The following is a 21,509-nucleotide window of genomic DNA, read 5'->3' on the forward strand; positions in this document are numbered from 1 at the left end:
ACACTGCAGTGAAACCAACCTGTCGTAGTCAATGACACGTTGTAGGCTAACATTTGCTAAACTGATATACTATTTTTATTGCATCTATCGATCGCTTTCTAGATATTGTTCTAAGCTAATTAGCAACCTGTGTCTCTACTTGCTCCTCATCATACAACTATGGTTACTTTACCGACTGTTTTCAAAGAATGCAATAGCTATGAGTATAAATTCATAGCTAAATCAAATCAATCCAAATGAGCATGGCAGTCTGGTTTATGTAACGTTGTGGTTTGCTTGTTTTCCGTCTTAAGCAATATGTTTCCTGGATGAATATGATAAGTTACTTGGATAGCTACCATTTTGTCCCCACAGAGAGGGCTAATCGGAGCATTCAGCGGTTGAGCAGAATCCTGAATGAGCAGTGCTCCGAGGCACAGAGCATGGAGCCAGCGATGAGCCAGGACAGCGCTGTCGCGGGGGACACCTGGAACCAGCAGAGCGACGCAGGTACAGCCCAGCCCCTCTCCTTTAACGGAGCTCTCACTTGGTGTAGAGATATACCCCAGGACCTGTTCCCTTGTCAGCTTTCCTCTTGAAAATTCAGTCATTTTAAATCGGTTCACTTCAGCTGCTGACATTTGAGTGATTGTTTATTTCAGGCAACCAGCTGAGATCATTGCTGCAGGAGCAGGATGGCAGTCCTGCCAGTAGTCCAGCTAAGAGGAGATCCCTTCACAAGGTACGGAGGTCTGGTGCATGCACCTTTTCTATGGAAATGTAATTATTCATATACACTTAATTGACAAATGAAAGGAAGGACTAATGGGTGATAAAGAGTAAAGACTTTGCTGTGGGTGCAGATACACATGAAAGGCCAGTGTGCACTGGACTAGTGGCGTAGCTGAGGCAGGGCAGGGCATCCATGCGTGTTGAATTCCCTTAGACTGCAGTGATGTCTCATTTAGATGTAGTGCTGTTGCTGATGACAGTTAGTCCACGACACACAGATGGCTTCACCACTGCTTTTCTCCCACTGGGCTGCAGAGCAGCTCTCAGGGGGCAGAAGCTGGTTTACCCACAGCCCAGGACCTGGTGCCCATGATTCACAACCAGGCTGAGTACATCCAGCACCTGGAGGCAGAGGTCAAATTCTGCAAGGTCTGTCTGTCCATCTGTCCAGAACCAGTCTGTCCGCCCTTCCGTTCTAGACTGACTTTTATGTCTTTTCCAGTGCTTCCTTCAGATTCTCAAGTTGTGTTTTTATTGATTTTTTCCCTGAATGTCCTAAAGTTCTTAGTATTTTATGTCTGATTTATTCTATAGCCTGTATAACACTGAAGGTGTCATCAGGTCCTTTTTATTCTGAGTGTGTTTGTGTGTGTGTACATTTGTGTGTGTGGGCTTGCTCTTGCAGGAGGAACTGTTGGGAATGAAGCAGAGGATCAGGGTGGTGATTGTGGAGAATGAGAAACTTCACAAGGAGCTGAAGTCCTACACTGGTGAAGAGACTCTGAAAGACTACACCATCTTAGATGCAACGGTACTTGGCATGAAGCTTTACACTACCCGGCGTGAATTGTGATTTTAACCACCATTAAAAACATAAGCGAAACACGTGGAGAACTGTCCAACTGTCCAATGTGTCTGGATGTTGGCAGTTATTTTTCAGTTTTTATTGAACTAGTCACTTAAATGTGCATTCACTGTTGATGGGGACTCCCAGAAGCCTTACCTTGCTGTGTTGTATTGCAGAATGGCCCTGGAGCTGAGCCTGTTGCAGGCAGCCATCCCAGGACCTCTCCCTTTAGACGGAGTCAGAGTCAAAGCCGTGTACAGGCAGAGGACCACACCTGGCAGAATGAAATGGTGCGTATGAGATAGCTACTGCTGTACTTAGCAATAATAATTTATCACATACATCGCATTTTCTCATCTTAAGATTCCCATGCTGGTTCCATTCTTGACCACAAGATTGTATATGTTTTTATGTCAGAGACATTTCTGCTTATAAAGGGGGAAAATGTTTATGTTGCAGAGAAATTTGTAGAGAAATGGTACATCCTTTGCAGTCTTATTCCTGTATAAGATGAATGTTAAATAGAGAAAACATCAGCAGAGGGCTGTCCACGGGTTATAATGTGCATGTTCTGGTTCCAGTAAGAGCAAGAAAAGTATCCAAGTGGCAAGTTCCAGTTTTCTTTGAGAACATTTTTACTTTTACAATTATTCAGATTTCTTATGAATTAGATGCACAACCCTGCCATGTAGTTGTCACTAACACGTGTAACTGTACACTAGGACAAGCTCAAGACACTCTATCAAGCCCAGACTGAAACCTTGGAAGCCCAGGTTATTTCACTAAGGTCAGTATTCAGTGTTTCTGTCTCTTGAGAATGTGTCATTGGCTGCTTAGGGGTTGTAGCTGGCAGAGAGAGATTCATTCGCTGTTGTATGTGAGTGCTCAGGGTCTGGGAACAGTAGTAGTAGCTGTAACCAGTTTTCTTTGGCATGCCGCTATCATGGAGTGTCAGACATTTGTGTTGAAGTTACCCAAAAGACACTGTCTTCTGCAACCTGTATTACATTTTTTTATTTTGCAGTGTCGTACAGATCTTACGTTTCTCATTCTGGATATTATGGGGCAATAAGTCCAAGTTTTTTGCTTGCACGTATTTTGGAAGTGCTTGCATGAAACCTACAAGTTTCAGGATAGAGTTTAGCTCCCACTGCTATGGGGAACCTTATACTCATTCACTCTGACCTGTAATAAACTCTTAAAACTCATGGAGTGTGTAGGCTGTGCTTAATTGCACTCTGCCCTCTGATACCTCTCTTCTTCCGCAGGAAGGACCTGGCGGTCTCTCAGAAGGAGTGTGAGGAGGTGAAAGGTCGCCTGCGGACGCGGGAGGCTGCGGCGGCTTCGGGCAGGGCCCAGCAGGCGGGGGGGCTGTGCCTGAAGTGTGCCCAGCACGAGGCCATTCTGACACACACGCACACCAACGTGCACGTCCAGGCCATCGAGAGGCTCACCAGGTGAGTGCTCCAGAGATAGCAGGGCGGCTGTGCTGTAGGACCGAGGAATAAACATGCACCGTCAGTGTGGAGCTGGCTGTCCAATGCTTTTTTACATTTCTGTTTTAACCATTTCATTTTTGGTCACACATTGTATACATATAGTACTCAGTTTGGTATTTAATAAATATGTTTGGCATTCTTGGAAGCTCTGAATATATGTGTACCTGTGTGCATCTGCGTGTATATGCATGTGTGTGGGTACCTGTGTATATGTGTGTGCCTGTGTGTGCGTGCTTGTGCTTATGTATACACGTGTGTGCCCATGTACGTGTGTGCGTGTCTGTCCGTGTGTATGTGTCTGTGTGTGCATGTGTATGTGTGCGTGTGTGTATGTGTATACGTGTGTGTGCTTGTGTGTGTGTGTGTGTGTATATATGTACACGTGTGTATGTGTGTTTACTCACAGGGAGAGGGATGAGCTGGCTGGCATGCTGGCGTCTCTGAGAGCCAGTCAGAGCGATGCACAGCACAGAGAGTGGAGCTCCTACCAGCAGGTCAAACAGGCGGTGCAAATGGCAGAGGAGGCCAACCTGGAGAAGACTGAGGTGAGTCTATTGTGCACAATAGTAAAGAAGCCTGAACAGAGCTTGAAAAGCTTGTATGTGGGAAAAAAACAACCTGAACCTGGGTCAAAACCAGATACTTTGTCGGGCATGAGGCTTGTGGATGTTTTGGGAGTTTTTAAATGCGATCAGAGAGTAACAGTGACATCTAATGGCAATATATTGAAGTTACTTTTGGCTTGAGGCTTCAGTTGATCTGGCTCTGAAAAACCTTGGCCCTGTTTTATGTATGTGGCTAACTCGGTTAACCTGATTGATTTGATGATATTTTGGGATAAACTCAGGATTTTCAGTTTCACTTAGCGAGTTCACAATTTAGCTAAACCTAAGCACAAACCTGCAAAACAACAGGCTTATGCTTGAATTAGTGAAATCACACACACACACACACACACACCAAGAGCAGAAATGAACGAATATACTTGTTGAGGTACTTGTTGATGAACAAGTCTTTATTGTAAAAAGAGCATTTAGAAGTGAACGTGTTTTTAGGGACCGACACAATCCTTTAAGGCACTTGTACCTTTATCTTTGTAAGCGCTAATTATTTAGTCATGAGGGAATCATTTACCCTCAGCAATTAATTGGAGTGCACATTGACTTTGAGGACAAGAATAAAAGCAAAATAAAACCAACAAGCGAGATACAAGATTATACAATTAATACAGTAATAAAGGAGGAATTTAAAACAAGGCAAAGAAAATTATTTAAGAAATAAAATTAGAAATAGGCTACCATTAAAGCCAAAGAAATGAAAATATAAGTAGCCTAAAGCCACAGTATACTGTGCAATCAGAAAAGTGTACATTGCTTTCAAAAGGCATATCAATGTGTTTATCATACTTCCTGGCCATGCAAGGGTTCTATGCAGGTAAAGATATAATTTGTAAGAGGGTATCACAAGGACAATATTTACATAATAACGAATGAATACATGTTTTTATAGCTTTTCCAAATGTCCTGTGAGGTTAACCTCTAACTTGTACATTGTCTGGTTGAAAACAAAGAATTTCAATAAAGGTGCTGTGTTTGCAATATGTGTGCTATTTTTTATATTTATCTTTGACCTGCTGCCAGCTTCTTTTGTAGCTACTGTCACATGCACTGGAAAATAATATAATTTGATACTTCTTTCTGACATTATCAGAAAGCAAGTAAATTAAAGTCTTCTTACGCAGGCATACACCTATTTAATTTACCTGAAATTATCTGCCAGCCTTCCTCTCTCATTTTGGCTGTGTTTGATTTGCTGGTTAGGATTGCTTTCTCTTGATGAGTTCTTGATCTTTAGAGGTGAAAAATATCCCGTCTCCAGTGTTCCCATAATTCTGTGATCTACAGCCTCAAATCAAAATGAAAAAGATTATGAACACTAGATTATGAGAGTTAGAAAAGCATTGCTTTTGTCTGTTTTGGCATGTTATGTGATACTGCAAAGGGCAGCACCATTTCCCTTTATGGCTATATAAGGAGTTTGATCCTGTTTTGGTGTGTGATTCTTCTCCCTTTATTGCAGAGCGGGTGTACGCAGATGATTCCATCCTTGATTAGCTAATCAAATCGTAATTCACCTTCATAAACAGAATCAGCCCAAATTTAATCAATGACATAATCTGATAACATGCACATCAAATTATCCTGGATTGTTTAAGTGACATACGTGAAACAGGGCCCTGGTGGGTATTTCACAAAGCAGGGTTACTGAGTTAGCTGGATAACTGCACTGAGTAAAACCCAGAACCCTCCCAAAATGGTTTGTGTCCCCAGGCCCTGGTGCAGGGTGAGCAGGTGTGTGTGTTTGTGTGTGTGTGTGTTTGTGTCCCCAGGCCCTAGTGCAGTGTGAGCAGATGTGTGTGTGTGTTTGTGTCCCCAGGCCCTGGTGCAGTGTGAGCAGGTGTGTGTGTGTGTGTGTGTGTGTGTGTGTGTGTTTGTGTCCCCAGGCCCTGGTGCAGGGTGAGCAGGTGTGTGTGTTTGTGTGTGTGTGTGTGTGTGTGTGTTTGTGTCCCCAGGCCCTAGTGCAGTGTGAGCAGATGTGTGTGTGTGTGTGTGTGTGTGTGTGTTTGTGTCCCCAGGCCCTAGTGCAGTGTTAGCAGATGTGTGTGTGTGTGTGTGTTTGTGTCCCCAGGCCCTGGTGCAGTGTGAGCAGATGTGTGTGTGTGTGTGTGTTTGTGTCCCCAGGCCCAGGTACAGTGTGAGCAGATGTGTGTGTGTTAATGTCCCCAGGCTCTGGTGCAGTGTGAGCAGATGTGTGTGTGTGTGTGTGTGTGTGTCCCAGGCCCAGGTACAGTGTGAGCAGATGTGTGTGTGTTAATGTCCCCAGGCCCTGGTGCAGTGTGAGCAGATGTGTGTGTGTTAATGTCCCCAGGCCCTGGTGCAGTGTGAGCAGATACGCAGTGAGCTGATCAGGCAGAGGGAGCGGTTGGAGAGAGAGCTGGTGGCTGAGCAGGAGAAGATCTCCCAGGTGAGGGAGGAGGCGCGAGGCGAGGCCAGGAAGGAGAAGGAGGAGCTTGCTAAGATGGTTAGTATGGTTACAACATAGCCGTTTATCAGAACTATCCCTATCTGATAAAACTATCAATTAGCTATCTTTATCTTGCTGTCCAACACAGTTACATTTAATTTTTTACATTTTAGGCATTTAGTAACTCACAGTTTTTTGTTTTTTACAATCAATTTTTAAGTAAATCAATTTTGCTTAAGTAAATCCAATATTTACTTAAGCAATTAAGGTTACATTCTTTGCTCAAGGGTATGATGGCAGTCACCTGAGAATTTATCTTGCAACCTCTGAGTTACAGTCTACTTCCCTAAGCACTATGCTACACTTCCCTAGCCACCCAATTATCCAGCGCAGTCACGTAACTAATATGTGACTTTTCCGAAGCACCCGTTTATGCAGGTTGATATTTCCTTGGGAACCCAGATTTAGCACCTTGTACACAGCTGGTGTCTCACCTGGGAAGAGCACAGCCTCTGGAGGCACAGTGATGCGAGTCCCTGCTGCTCCACACTGCCACACAGCTGCACTGTGCTGCCATCTACTGGAGGATGATTGCATGTTGTATTTTACCAGGGTAACAGGCAGTTAGAGCTGTAAAGATTAAACTAAAACTATTGAGAATAGATACATTGCTGAAATAATGGAAACATCCTAGTCTTTGTTCAACTGATGACTCTGGAGAAGCAGAAGTAATGCAGGTGATGGAGCTGTCTCGGAGTGTGTGTGTGTACTCTGTAGGTGACGGAGCTATCTCAGGCAGTATGTGTGTGTGTGTGTGTGCTCTGTAGGTAACAGAGCTGTCTCAGACAGTGGCAGAGCTGCAGGGGCAGAGGGACAGGTGTGAGAGGGAGAGCAGCTCCCTTCAGGCACAGCTGGAGGAGGCTCTGAGGAAACTCTCCTCCCAGGAGGCCGAGAGCAACAAGGTGTGTCTGCCCGTGCCCTCTACCTGACCTAAAAAACACCCCCACACCACCCGTCCTGACCTCCACCCGTCTGGTTAGGGACCTGTGACAATGACAACACTGCTAATAGAAACAGAACACACAACAATAGCGAAAGTGACACAAGACAACTGTGATTCATTTGAAATTCTGCATTCGGCTGGGTAATAGTTCTCATGGCCTCCCTGCAGTGATCCAGAGCGGTGGTGAAGTGTTCTGCATGTAGAACGGTGGGGGAGTAGCAGGCCTTTATTCCACACAGCAGGCTTCATTCACTCAATCCTCTAATGACACCTCACAGCGCCTCCCCAGCGGGAGTAATAGCTCACAGTCAGGGAACAGTAAGCTCATTTGTGCCAAATTGCCTCCCCAAGTTTGCTCTTTTAAGAGCTGAACTGGCTTTTGCTGCAGTGTGCAGTTTGTATTTTTCTCTTCGGAACAAAGGGTCCAGCCTGTAGCAGTATGCTGCCTCAGGGTGGCGCCATATTCCAACAGTTGTACACTGTCTAATTGTGGGGCAGAGAGAACGAATGCTGAATCTGTCAGTGAAGAAAGTCTGGAGTAGAAATCGAAAGGCAGAATGATTACAATTCTATCTGTCTATCTCAGCAGGTAGAGGTTGTGTACTCTGGTACAGGGCAGGTAGAGGTTGTGTACAGTGGTGCATGTGCTCACCTGTGTGACGGACCTCTCTGCAGGTGTGCGGGGAGCTGAGGTACCAATTGAGCCACGCCCAGCTGAAGAGACAGGAGGCGGAGCGGGAGCTACGAGACCACACCTCCAAAAGCAGCCGGCAGCTGGAGCTGACCCAACAGGTGAGGGCGATCCCAGGTCTGACACCATATAAGGGCGTCTTACACTGAGGTTCACCGGTCCCTACTGTAATGGGGAAATTTCACTTCTGATCTATATTGCATTTTTAATAGCAAATGTTCTGCAAAAGTACCTTTCCATTTATGAACTTCTCTTTTGGACAGGGATGTTAGTTTTAGCACTTTATGTTCAGCTTCCAGAACTCACTCCATTTGCCACTAGATGGTGCTACATGAACATGGGAGAAAAATCATTGCTCAAAAATAATTAAATAAATACATTTCACCACATGGCCCGTGTGTCGGGATCAGCCCTGCTTAGTGTTATGAAGTAGTAAGGTCTATTGTGGAAGATAACCTAGGTCATACGCTCTTATGGGCACAACCATTAAAGCTATTTTAGTCTGAGTACAGCAAAAACAAGTTTTTCCATTCTCAAATCAATTTGACTTGCACAGACATTGGCATATTTAATACTGCTGTTTTGCATGACGTAAGTCAGGTGCTGTCCCATACTGATTTGTCCTGTTTTTGAGGTGTGAACAGGATGTGCCTTGAGTCTGTTACACAAATGTATTTCATAATATGATTTGGGGAAAGGGGTCAAAAGCCAGGGTAGCCACGTCAAATGAAATCCTGGAGTGCCGCCATCTTTGGGAATTTTTTTGGCATTTGTCTTCCTTACATGTAAATCAAATATGATTTTTAGGTGTTTTGTAAGCGGTATTACCGGAGGAAAAACCCACAGATATTTGCAATGGTGCACATCTTTATAGCCGCACAAAACTCAGATCTGTTCTTCAATGAGAATGCATGTAACTACATAGCTTGACACCTTCTGTATGGCTCTCTCCTTCCCTCCCTGCTTTGCTCTCTCCCCCCCCTCCCTCTCTGGGGGCAGGAAGTGGAGAAGCTGGGCCTGGAGCTGATTGGCTGCCGGCAGCGGTTGGACGAGGCCCAGCAGGACGGGGGACGGGCCCAGGCGGAGGTGCTGAGCCTGACGGAACGGCTGTGCCACGCGCAGCACCAACTGCACCTCACCAGGTAGGCCCTAATCCTATCACATGCCACGCCCGGCCCGCAGTCAGGGGCCCTGTCCTTTATTAAACTCTCAGAGACCGGCTGGCGCGCTCCGTCTCCCCGACCCCTCCTCCTCTACTGCCAGGGACAGCGCCCCCCCCCCCCGCCCCCCCGACTCTCGACACATGGACCTTATATAACCGCACCAGAGTCTGGACCAGAGCCTGCCTCACAGCCCTTTACAAACAGGCCCGAAACAGTCAGAGTGTCCTGTCTTTGCTTGATGAGACAAGTGTGAAGATTGCAGTTATTTACAATAAATACCTCTGTGTGTGTGTTATCAGCATGTGTGTGTAAACTTCTGAGCAACAGTACATTTTTTACAAATAACTGCATGGTGTTGATGATCATATTTATTCATACAGTAGTTGGAATCCGACATCATGTTTCCATTGTCTGGAAGCTTCCAGAATTTCACATAAGCTGCAGAAACAGTGCCAGTGCCAGTTATTAGCTTTTTTCACCATGGTTAAGCACAGAAACAACTCTGGTTTGCAAGCCAGAGCCAAGAAATCGGAAGGAGCTTGAGAAATTATAGGATAGAAATGTTTTTTTTTTTTTCTTCGGGCAGGAGGAAAGCAGTGAGTAACAAACAGATAGCAAAGCGATCGGAGCACACAATGTACCACAGCAGGGACCAAAGCGAATAAAATGGTTAAATATTTTGAATATAGTGCGTAGTTACAGTAATGAGCTCGCTACCTGACAGTCAATTCACAGAAACCGTGTTTGAACACACTACCATTTAAGGCAGACCTGGGCAAAGCACGCTCCAACCAAACCTGCAAGGCCCAAAGCCAATCCGTTTTTTTATCTGATGAATGGTAGAAATATCAGAATAAAAGTCTATCATCAATGGTGTTTTCATATCCTAATTAAATATGGAAACATACAAGAACAGCCAGCTGAAGGATTGCTTGAAAAGCAACAAAAGCAGTTTCTACCAAGCTCTGTGCAATAAATAATGGATTTATCAACACTAGTTATATGCTGGCTCACAAATTCACAAAAAACAGCAAGCCATTCTCGAAGGGAAAATTCATCAAGTAATGCTTAGCGGACTCCACAGCGATAGTCTGTCCTGACTAGAAGGAATCATTTGAAAAAGTATTCCTTTTGAGACAAACAGCGGCAGGGCATGTTGAGGACACAGTGAAAATCTGGAGCAGCAGTTGAAACGCAGGGTGGATGATTTTGCCAACTTTTCTTTGAAAGACTTTGGAAATTACTGGTGTAATGTTGGACTTTTGTACAGGATACAGGATGAGTGACTGAAACGGACCCAAATCAGACATTTGTGGCTTGTAAATCAACGCTGCAATTGACCCACGTCTGACATTGTGACAAAAGCTGTGTACTTCATCAGGCCAAGAGCATGAAATGGCGGGCAGTTTGTCTCCAGTTTGCCGCACTGTTGGAGGAGTAGGAGTCTGAGCTTGCAGACGTTGGCCTCCGCACAGCTGTCAGATGGCTCGGTCTGGGCAAAGTGCTGGAAAGGGAGATCCAGGGGTTTTGTCAGATGAAAGGAAATGACATTCCTGAACCTAGCAGTGTGGACTGGCTGTCTGATTTGGCTTTGACGTGACCGGCTTTGGAATGAATTTGAAATTGCAAGGCAAGAAATTACACATGATCTGTACAGCCTAGTCAAGTCCTTCATGAAGAAGCTGCTGCTTCTGTCTCAACAAGTGGACACTCACCTTCCCTCACTGAGAGAAAGGACTGTAGCAGCTGATCAGCAGAAAAGATATCTGTTACACGCCCTGCATGGTGGGTTTTCATGACGACATAAGGATTTTGCTTTTGATCTCCTTTCACGTGCAACGTAGACAGTGTTCCCAGTGATGGACTTACTGATCCGCATTCTGACACACTCATGTCACACTCAGGTCATTGCTAAGACTATAGCAACTTGTCAGCAACTTTCTTTATTAGAGCACATACAGTAAGAGCTATGGTTGAGATATTAACGAGTGTAACTTATGTTGTATAACACAACATGAAACGTGCTTAGGTTTATGTTAAATACAGACTTTATTTTCTGCATAAATCGAAAACCATATGGGGAAAAAAACATTGGAAATCTGTAGAGTGAACCCATGGCTCAAAAATGGCAACTCACTTCAGGACTACTGCTACACTCTATGATGTAGTTTGCTTGAAACTTTGTTTGTACTTCGGTAGACATATACTAGTCAATTACAACCAATACCAAATTAACGTTAAACAAGTCAATCGATCTAGCTAGCTAACCTCAGTTTGCTTAAAGGGATAGTTTACGTTTTACTTTCTGTGTTTTCTACATTATTTTATTAATTTATATTTTAGTGTATTCTTTCAGTTGGCTCAGGCAGTTTTTGTGTGGGATGAAATATATTTCTGATTGTCTGTCATCATATGTTCCAAGCTGAACGCTTAGATCATCAGCTGCTGGTTTGTTTAATGTTCCAAGAAAGAAACATAAGAAATCTGTTGAAGCAATGATCTATTCTTATGCACCAAAGGCTTGCAATGCACTACCAATTGCTCTCCATCCAGCAACTACTGTACACAGTTTAAAGAAACAGATCAAGACTGATGATAATATTAATAATAATAACAACAGAATTATTATTATTATTATTATTTTTGATGAAGTTTCTGACAACTTGGCCCTTTTTCAGTGGGGTCTGGGTTATAAGCATGTGTTAGGGGCTGGGTTATTAACATGTGTTTGAGGCTGGGTTAAAGCATGTGTTAGGGGGTGGGTTATAAGCTTGTGTTAGGGGCTGGGTTATAAGCATGTGTTTGGGCCTGGGTTATAAGCATGTGTTAGAGGCTGGGTTATAAGCATGTGTTAGAGGCTGGGTTATAAGCATGTCTTGAAGGCCGTTTCATATGTGTATGTTAGGGATGGCCCTGCAGAAGGGGTGATTAGGCTCATGGGTTCACCCGTTGTGCAGGCAGGCCTGCCCCACGCAAACAAGCACATCAGGAGCACAACCGAAGGGGGAGATGTTAGCCTTTAATTGGTCCCTGCTTGCTCATGATAAGCCTGCACACGGCCGGCTGTAGAGCCAGTCAATATGCTGACCGGCACAGCTGCTCACATCTTAGGAGGTGATGTCTGCGCAAACTGCTGGCAGAGTCCCGAGGACTGCCAGCGAAGAAAGAACGTGTGGTCCGCGGTTTCTTCAGAAACTAAAAGCGCACCCTTCTGGAGTCTCGACAGAGGAGCCCACTCTTTCCCTGGCCCTGCCCTGATCAGGCTGTTTACACTTACACGTTTACCAGAATGCCTTGCATCGGCACACAGGCTGGTTGAATATTCACTTCCACCCACTGTCAACCTGTGTAGCATTTAAGTACTCCACACTGAATCTGCAGGAGGCCACATGTGTCTATTATAAGCAGAAAGGACTGCGGTCCTGGAAAGCTAGCGAAGCACGCAGGATGGAGGCTAGCCCTCCTTGCTTGTGCTTAAGGCTGCTGAAGCAGCTGGGAGATCAGTGCCCAGGTGGGGACATATCACTGAGCTACAGTGAGGTAAACCTCTGGAAGAAACCTCTGGAAGATTCTCGTGATTATGCACATGGACACCAGTGCACAGAAAACAGAGAATGGTGGACTGTATGTTTAAAGGGGTATGCTTTTCAGTCTAAAGTAGTCGTTCCCAACCCTTTTTCTGGAGATGTGCTGTCCTGTAGGTTTTCACTCCTTGCTGTAACAAAGCACAAGCTTATTCAGCAAGGAGATCCCACTGACCTGCTAGTTAGTAATCAGGTGAGCCAAACTGGGGTTGAAATGAAAACCTACAGGAGGATAGAGGAATGGGAACAGGGTTTGAAACCACTGGTGTGGTTCAGTATGGGAGTGTGTAGAGTTTGAAAGGAGACTGAGCACATGCAGTTGGGTACAGGAGTGTGTAGAGTTTGAAAGGAGACTGAGCACATGCGGTTGGGTACAGGAGTGTGTAGAGTTTGAAAGGAGACTGAGCACATGCGGTTGGGTACGGGAGTGTGTAGAGTTTGAAAGGAGACTGAGCACATGCGGTTGGGTACAGGAGTGTGTAGAGTTTGAAAGGAGACTGAGCACATGCGGTTGGGTACAGGAGTGTGTGGAGTTTGAAAGGAGACTGAGCACATGCGGTTGGGTACAGGAGTGTGTAGAGTTTGAAAGGAGACTGAGCACATGCGGTTGGGTACAGGAGTGTGTAGAGTTTGAATGGAGACTGAGCACATGCGGTTGGGTACAGGAGTGTGTGGAGTCTATCGCTGCGGGGAGGTGAGGTCGCCCCGGCTCTCCCAGGAAGCGTATCGGTGCAGAGGCCACAGGGCCTGGGCCCCGTCACATCCAGAGGCATGCTGGGAAGGCGAAGGGCGGTGCCTCTGACTCTATCTTCGACGCGTCCTCCGCGTCCTCCGCCTCGCACGCGGGCTGATCTGAGCGACTGCGGGAGGGGGGGCGGAAAGCAGCTGCCTTTGTTTTCGCCCCCCCACCCGGAGCGCCTGATGGTGTGGAGAGGACGGCTGTGGGCTCCGGTGCTGGATCATCTGCCAGCTGTGCGCTGGGCCGCTCAGGATCTGAAATAATCCCCCCTCTCTCCCCACATCCTCTCAGCCCGGCTTTATTCTGTTTGTTTGTTTGTTTGTTTGTTTGTGCCTTTCGCTTTTTTGTAAACCCCCCCCCCCCCACCCCCTACCATAGCTGTCATTGGCAAGTATCCCCAGGCTGCGGCAACCCCCCCCCCCCCCCCCAAACAGGACCAAGCGGCCGCCTGTGCGCTTGCTCTGTCCCCGGATTCTCGCCCCCCGGGCGCATTCTGGTTTTGTTTGCGCTGTTGCTGTTTGAAAAGGGGGCGAAACTCTCGACAGGCTTCCGGATCTCTCGTCTCATCCTCGATGAGGCGGGATCAGAGCGGTGGCGTGCTGCGCGCGGTCCGTGATGTAAAAGATAACTGACCTAAGCCCGCACACGCGCACGCGTCGCGCTGCCTCGCACAACTCTAACCAAACACGGCTGCGTCTGAACCAAAGCGCTCTAAACTCTTTAAATGGTCCCTGGATGAAGAGGAGGCCCCGTTGTACAGCTTCAGTGTAGAGCTCCTATGTTCAGCTCCGGTGTAGAACAGGGACACCCAATCTTATCTTACAAAGGCCAGTGTGGATATAGGCACAGTGTGTGTGTGTGTGTGTGTGTGTGTGTATATATGATGGGTGGGGTCCCTATAGCTAGGAAACTATTGGAAAACAATAAAATCTGCACTGTTTATCTGTGACTGTAATGTATATACATCGTATCACAAAATCATTGTCATTTCTCTAAATGCTCCTGCGTAGCACATCATGACCCATAATTACCTGGTTAATCTCTTAGCTGTAATGTAGAAATAGGCTTAATTACTTGAGTAACTAGTATCAAATGGGCAGATATGGCTGTTCTGAAAGCATACCTTTTTATTTTTACATGCGCTGATGTACATTTTTACACGGATCATGCCATGATAAGAGCGGTCAGCTGAGGGTCTCTCCCCCACATTCTGCTCTGTATTCCTGTACGTGAGGCTTCCTTATAAAAACAGAGGCAGCATTCATACCTTCACGTGTGCACTTCTGTGTGTGGATTAGCTGTAGGTCCAGTCTGTTGTCCAGAGAGCGCAGGAGGAAGCTGCAGCCGCGTCTGAGGGTCAGAGCGGCAGGCGGCCGCCACGCCCCCCCGAGCCGCGCGGGAGCCGCAGCCCCGCGTCCGCCGCGGCGCCATCAAAGTCACGCTCAAACAAAAGTTCATTTCAACTCCTCTTTTTGTGGAGCGGAGCAGGCCGGGGCCGGGGGGGCCGGGGGGGGCCGGGGGGGCCAGGGAGGGCGGGGGGCCGGGGAGGGGCGGAGGGAGGGGGGTGTGAAAAGGCTAAAATACGGAGCAGATGCAGCTCGGTGCCAGAGGGAGCTCTACGCGGAGAGCGCGGTCCGCGCGCTACAAAACTGCAGCCGAGCGCGTCAGCGGGAGGCGGCCGCGCGATCAGGGCCGGGGCGGGGGGGGCGGCGGGCGCTCCGGGGCGGGCGGGAGCGCGGGCGGGCGGCAGGGCGGGCGGGAGGCCGCGCACGCGGCGCTGGGCGGCGGCCATGTTGTCGGGAGCAGATGGCGAGTGAGGCTGGCAGGGGAGGGGCTGTTTAGCAGAACTAATCAGACAGTAACGGATAGGGCAGCTGGGAGGGCTGGCAGCCAGGCGGGGGGGTGCAGGGGGGGTGCTGGGGAGACCACCGAGCGCCGCGCGATGTTGACAGTGGTGTGCCCGTTGGCCCGGGACGAGACCTTGCCGCGCCGCCGAGCCTCGCCGTCGGGGGCCGCCGCCGCTGGCCCGCGCCCCGCTCCCTCATACCGCGCGCTGCCACGGCAACCTTTCTCCCCCCTCGCCTCTTTTTGAGCTCCTGCTGCAGGGGTGGGGCGTGGCGAGAGAAGTGAGATTTCGGGGGGCAGCGCGGGGTAGCAGGCTGCTCCTGCGCCCGCTCTGTACTGAGGGGCCGACAGTGAGAGTGTGGAAGTGATAGAGTGTGTCTGTGGGAAAAACTTTACTAAACAAATATACACTCTTAGGCTCCATGAAGTCTGAATCCATACACTGACTGTGTAGAGCCTTTGTGTGTGTGTGTGTGTGTGTGTCTGTGTCTGTGTCTGTGTCTGTGCATGCATGTGTGCGCTCATTCGTATGTGTGTGTGTGTGTGTGTGTATGTGAGCCATAGACTGTGAGTGCATAATGCCATTAGCATTTCTCTCAGAAGTGTCCCTTTGCATCCCTCAGTAGGTGGCTGTACGTGGGTGTAGATGGGTTTGGGTGAAGGTGGGTGTAGCTGTAGGTAGGTGTGGGTGAAGGTATGTGTTTCTGTAGGTGGGTGTAGCTGTGGGTGGTTGTAGATACGTGTAGGTGTAGGTAGGTGTGGGTGAAGGTGGGTGTTGGTGTAGGTGGGTGTAGCTGTTGTGTAGCACCAGGTTCCAAGGTGCATCATACTGGAAGTTTTTCAGGGTAAATCAAAAACCAGAAAAAAACCGAGATCGCTGGTCAGTATCTAACACTGTAACTACCCATGAACAAAAATGCTGCATAAAAATATTTCAGAACAATGGCATTCTACAGTATCATGAGTTTGTGTAGTGCTTATTAGAGGTTGCATTCAATGTAGTGACACGGCATGTAATTATATCATTACAAAAATCTGCATTGTGCGAATATGTTCAACCAAGTATTTATTTACTCACTTACTTATTTAATGTGTTAGTTTTGTATTCCTGTCAGTGCCGGTTTCTGCAGTGTGCGTTAGCGGTTTGCGCTAGGCTCTCCTCAGGCAGAGTCGGAGTCGTGGGGAAGGAGAGGGAGCTGCTCCTGCCTCTGTCTCCGAGCTGGCTCTGCTGATCGCTCCTGCTCCCCTCAGAAGCGGGTGTGAAAAGCAGGCTGCTCTGGGGATTGGCTCTTTCTGAATGGGACTCAGCTGCTAATTAAAGAGCTGGGTAATGCTAACCCATGAATACTCAAAAGTGTCCGTTCCTCAAAGCAAAGGCGGCCCATGCCAACCAATTAAATATTCATCCCCATTGAAAAAAGGTATTCTGCCTACATTCACTCTTCTTGCTTTTCTCCCACACAGACACATCGCTGTGTGATCTGTGCGAATATATGTATGATTCATAACCTTAAATGTACAGAAGGAATTGGCGAGCTCATGTACATGTGTTACATGTGTTGCATAAGTGGGTAATTTAAACCCACTTATGTGATCTCAGCCTTTAGACATGTTATTTATTCACTCTACAAATGCCTGATCTATGGTCGAGTTGACTGCATTTTATTAGCCTTCATAAGCATCATTGCGCTACATTGTAAAGCTAGCCACCACTGGAGCTGAAGGCCCTGGCCTTTATTTCCTGCGTGTCTGTGAGCCTAAATGAACCTCTTTCCCGTCTGCCCCACCATTTCCCAGGAGTTGAGCTCTTTTAAGGGCTCATTGAGCACTTTCCCTGTTTTCCATAAATATGATCAAACTTAGGTTAGTAAATACGGCCATACAGAATAACGATTAATAGTATTGAATAAATCAGCAGTCAGATACCTGTACACCCTGCTCCTCATTCCATAGATTTTGGGGAGGTCACTGCAGAGAGGGGTTGGTTCCCTTCCATGCTAGGGAACACAGAGGAATGGAGATCAAATGTTAAATTATGCAGAATATTCAAAATATGAAAGATTCTTAAGTACTTACAAAAACTAGAATGCCAGTGCACAGAAATCTCCCCTCCCGTGAAATTGCACAGAAAATGTCTTGGCAATCCAGTTATAATTTTTTGAGATATGTTTGGCCTGATGGCGGCGCTAGAGGGAAGGTCATGGGGTCACCAAAATTTACAGGTTTCTTCCTCTTGGGAATATGAATGTGCATCATTTTATGGCAGTTTGGCCATTACTTTTCCAGATATGTCTGTCACGGATGGACGGACAGACGGACATCATTACATAACCTCCCTAGCAGAGGCAATTAGGATTATTTCATTAGAGAGAAGAAATGCAGTGAGAGAAATCCCAGTCCCAAAAATAAATTTCTATCTACTAAATATGATCCATTATTTGTCATAAAAATCTGATTGTTCGATTTACTGTTATTATTATTACTCCCAGAAACACCTTCTTAGGAATTTTTTTTGACTGAGTGGTGATGAACAGACAGAATCTCTAAGCGCTCTGCAGCATCCACTGAGCTATTCAGAGTATGAGTCAGAGTAGTTATGACTGTAATGGCTCCCCTGCTCTAGATACTGCGGGAGAATGGTAGTTTATTAAAGGATAATGACATGCGCATTCATTCGAAAATTGAAGAGAGAAATTAATAGTATTGATTAGCAGCTGACAGGCAACAGAGTAAGCTGGAAGTGTGTGTTGTCCCTTATGGTAATGGAATGTACTGCCATATACTGAAATAAAATATAATATTTAGATTAAAAAAGAGGCTGCAACACAATATATTAGCAAATATGCAACCTCTGACTGATAGATATTGTCCTATACAATTGAGAAAAAATATATAATGCTGTGAAATTGATTTATTTTATTTTCCAAAAGGTCCAATTTCCAGCATTATATTGCTGGCCATCACTGGTCTTAACTTAACTCATCTACATTGTACATTGTATGAGCCCTGGAAGTATTGGTAGGTTAAATGAAAATGACAGGGAAATATGCAGTGCCAATGGGACTTAGTAACATATACAGTAACACATATTGAGAGATCAATTAACGATGTAATGCATGTTACACAGCACTGTGCTTACGCACACTGTGTGTGTGCTACACTGAATTATATAGTGTCTTATGACGATATTATTACCATGCAGGTAAATAAAAATAATACAAATGAAAATGCAATTTTGATCATATTTTGATTTGTTAAGAATTGGCGCTTGAATCTGTTTCAGATTAATCTTCCTTATCAGATCCCCTGCCTGTAACACTTCTCATTTAGCTGCATGTGTGTGCATTAGCCCTCTGGTGGCAGAAACGGTGGGATTTGCACAAAAAACCTTTCTTTTCCTCTGTCTGTATAAGGATATCTCCATAAACCAAAGTGGCTCCCTGGTGCTTTGGAGTATGTGTGTGCGTGTATGAATGAAGTGTGTGTGCGTGTGTGTGTGTGTGTGGAGTGAGTGTGTGTGTGTATGTGTGTGTGTGTGCGCTTATATGGAGTGTGTGTATATGGACTCTGTGTGTGTGTGTGTGTGTGTGTGTGGACTGTGTGTGTGTGTGTGTGTGTAGACTGTGTGTGTGTGTGTGTGTGTGTGTAGACTGTGTGTGTGTGAGTGTGTGTGTGTATATAGACTGTGTGTGTGTGTGTGTGTAGCCTGTGTGTGTGTGTGTGTGTGTGTGTGTAGACTGTGTGTGTGTGAGTGTGTGTGTGTATAGACTGTGTGTGTGTGTGTGTGTGTGTGTAGACTGTGTGTGTGTGTGTGTGTGTGTGTAGACTGTGTGTGTGAGTGTGTGTGTGTATAGACTGTGTGTGTGTGTGTGTGTGTGTGTGTGTGTAGACTGTGTGTGTGTGAGTGTGTGTGTGTATAGACTGTGTGTGTGTGTGTGTGTGTGTGTATAGACTGTGTGTGTGTGTGTGTGTGTGTGTGTGTGTGTAGACTGTGTGTGTGTGAGTGTGTGTGTGTATAGACTGTGTGTGTGTGTGTGGAGTGTGTGTGTGTATAGACTGTGTGTGTGTGTGTGTGTGTGTGTGTGTGTAGACTGTGTGTGTGTGAGTGTGTGTGTGTATAGACTGTGTGTGTGTGTGTGTGTGTGTGTATAGACTGTGTGTGTGTGTGTGTGTGTGTGTGTGTGTGTAGACTGTGTGTGTGTGAGTGTGTGTGTGTATAGACTGTGTGTGTGTGTGTGTGTGTGTGTATAGACTGTGTGTGTGTGTGTGTGTGTGTGTGTGTGTAGACTGTGTGTGTGTGTGTGTGTGTGTGTATAGACTGTGTGTGTGTGTGTGTGTGTGTGTAGACTGTGTGTGTGTGTGTGTGTAGACTGTGTGTGTGTGTGTGTGTGTATAGACTGTGTGTGTGTGTGTGTGTGTGTGTAGACTGTGTGTGTGTGTGTGTGTGTATAGACTGTGTGTGTGTGTATGTGTGTGTGTGTATAGACTGTGTGTGTGTGAGTGTGTGTGTGTATAGACTGTGTGTGTGTGTGTGGACTGTGTGTGTGTGTGTGTGTGTGTAGACTGTGTGTGTGTGAGTGTGTGTGTGTATATAGACTGTGTGTGTGTGTGTGTGTGTGGACTGTGTGTGTGTGTGTGTGTGTGTGTGTGTAGACTGTGTGTGTGTGAGTGTGTGTGTGTATAGACTGTGTGTGTGTGTATAGACTGTGTGTGTGTGTGTGTGTGCGGAGTGTGTGCGCACAGGCTGAGGGCTGCTTCGGGGGACATGCTGTGCTCCTGTCCCAGGGAGGTTGGGAAACATGCTCCTGTGATACACAATGTGCTGCGTCCCCAGGCAAATCTGTCGGGTGCAACTGTTCTCGCTCGGGCCAGCACTGCCCAGGGAGAGTGGCCTACTTACCGCCTGCGTGAGCTGGCTGTCTGTCTGTCCGGGCCCCAGCTGACGGACAGTCCCTCTGCCCCCGCTCTCCGAGCAGGCAGGCCTGGAAGTAAACGCTTAGGCTGAGCGGAGCGCACCGGTGCAAACTGCTTTTCCTGTGATTTGCTGTGTGTGTAAAGTGCTCTGGAGTTTGTGGTGGAGAGGGCTGATTCATACCTTGGAGGGGAAAAATGATCTTTCCCTCCCGTTCACCAAAGCGCTCTGACTAATACTGTGGAAACAGCTGGGCCTTCTGCACAGCTATGTTATAGAGGGGAAAAGAATTTGGCCTGTTGCTCAACAGTGTTCAAAAGTGTGTGTGTGTGTGTGTGAACGTGTGTGTGTGTCTGTGCATGTGCTCCTGTTTTGTGTAATTCCCAGTGGCTACAGCTGTCACCTCCTGAGAGCTCTCTTTCTCTTTCTCTTTCTCTCTGTATCTCTCTCTCTATCTCTTTCTCTCTGTATCTCTCTCTCTCTCTCTCTCTCTCTCTGCCCTCTAATGTCACCCACATTATGACGCATGCCAGATGGCAGCAGTGCTTTAACACAAAGAGCAGGATGAGCGCAGAGGCGGGCGTGTGGTCGGGCGTGTGGCCGGGCCTCACCTCCCCGGCCCCGCGGTGTTCAGAGCTCGCTTCCCTCTCTCAGTCAGCCGGCCAGCGCTTTCTTGTCGCCGGTTTTGATCCGTCACCGTTGGCGCGGCCGGTTTGTGTCCTAACCCCCACACCCCCCCACCCCCGCCCCCCTGTCAGCCGGCCCGGCGGAGGGTGGCGGGGGCCCCGCGGAGCGCGGGCGTGGCGCGGGGCCCCTCCGGCCGGCTGCAGGTGCGAGCCGCGGTCGGAGCGGGGCGAGCGGAGCAGGGCGAGCGGGCGCGCGTGTGTGTGTGTCGCTCACAGCGCTCGCACCGAGAGCAGCGCTCACATCCCAGCATGCTCAGATAACCGCGTCTGTGTTTCACTGCCAGGGGACCGGCACAAATACTGCATATTAATACCGCCATTACACACAATATGATCGCGGCCGTTAATTATTACTTCCTGTACTCGATCTGACCCGTATTAACGCCAGCAAGCCTGAACAATATTTACAATATACTGTATCACATATGTAATTTATAGGATTTATTATTACAATAATGACTAAATGGAAAAAAGTATTATAAATGAGTGAATAATTAATATTTGAAGTAGACATCAATAATAATTGAATGGAAATGACAGCGTGCGAAATGTGGTAACTAACGTCAAGATTGTGCCGATTTCATTTATGTGAGACTACAGATGTCAATTAAAATATCTCTGAGCTGCCAGGGATCGGAGCGTCTGCCTCCCGCAGAAACTCAGACTTTTTAACGTTATAAAAAGAAAAGGGGGGGGGAACTTAGTTTTGCGAGTGACTATTTCTGCAGGAGAATGTGCACTTGTGACTGGGGGGGGGGGGGGTGGTTTGGTGTGCGGGGGGGGGCTCTAAATTGGTGGCGGCAGC

General features: G+C 47.0%; 1 protein-coding gene across 2 annotated transcripts in view; it reads left to right on the forward strand.

Moving 5' to 3' along the window:
* sdccag8 (SHH signaling and ciliogenesis regulator sdccag8) overlaps positions 1-21,509 on the forward strand; it is a 46,316-nt gene that overhangs the window by 539 nt on the left and 24,268 nt on the right. For both annotated transcript variants that reach the window (XM_035399741.1, XM_035399742.1), the window contains exons 2-13: positions 355-489; positions 642-721; positions 1,027-1,140; positions 1,397-1,522; positions 1,735-1,848; positions 2,281-2,345; positions 2,827-3,015; positions 3,464-3,602; positions 5,986-6,138; positions 6,909-7,043; positions 7,760-7,876; positions 8,775-8,917. In XM_035399741.1, the coding sequence (XP_035255632.1) occupies positions 355-489; positions 642-721; positions 1,027-1,140; positions 1,397-1,522; positions 1,735-1,848; positions 2,281-2,345; positions 2,827-3,015; positions 3,464-3,602; positions 5,986-6,138; positions 6,909-7,043; positions 7,760-7,876; positions 8,775-8,917 (1,510 nt within the window). The remainder of the gene's footprint in view (positions 1-354; positions 490-641; positions 722-1,026; positions 1,141-1,396; positions 1,523-1,734; positions 1,849-2,280; positions 2,346-2,826; positions 3,016-3,463; positions 3,603-5,985; positions 6,139-6,908; positions 7,044-7,759; positions 7,877-8,774; positions 8,918-21,509) is intronic.

Source organism: Anguilla anguilla, chromosome 18 (genome assembly GCF_013347855.1).
Source record: "Anguilla anguilla isolate fAngAng1 chromosome 18, fAngAng1.pri, whole genome shotgun sequence".
Lineage (NCBI taxonomy): Eukaryota > Metazoa > Chordata > Actinopteri > Anguilliformes > Anguillidae > Anguilla > Anguilla anguilla.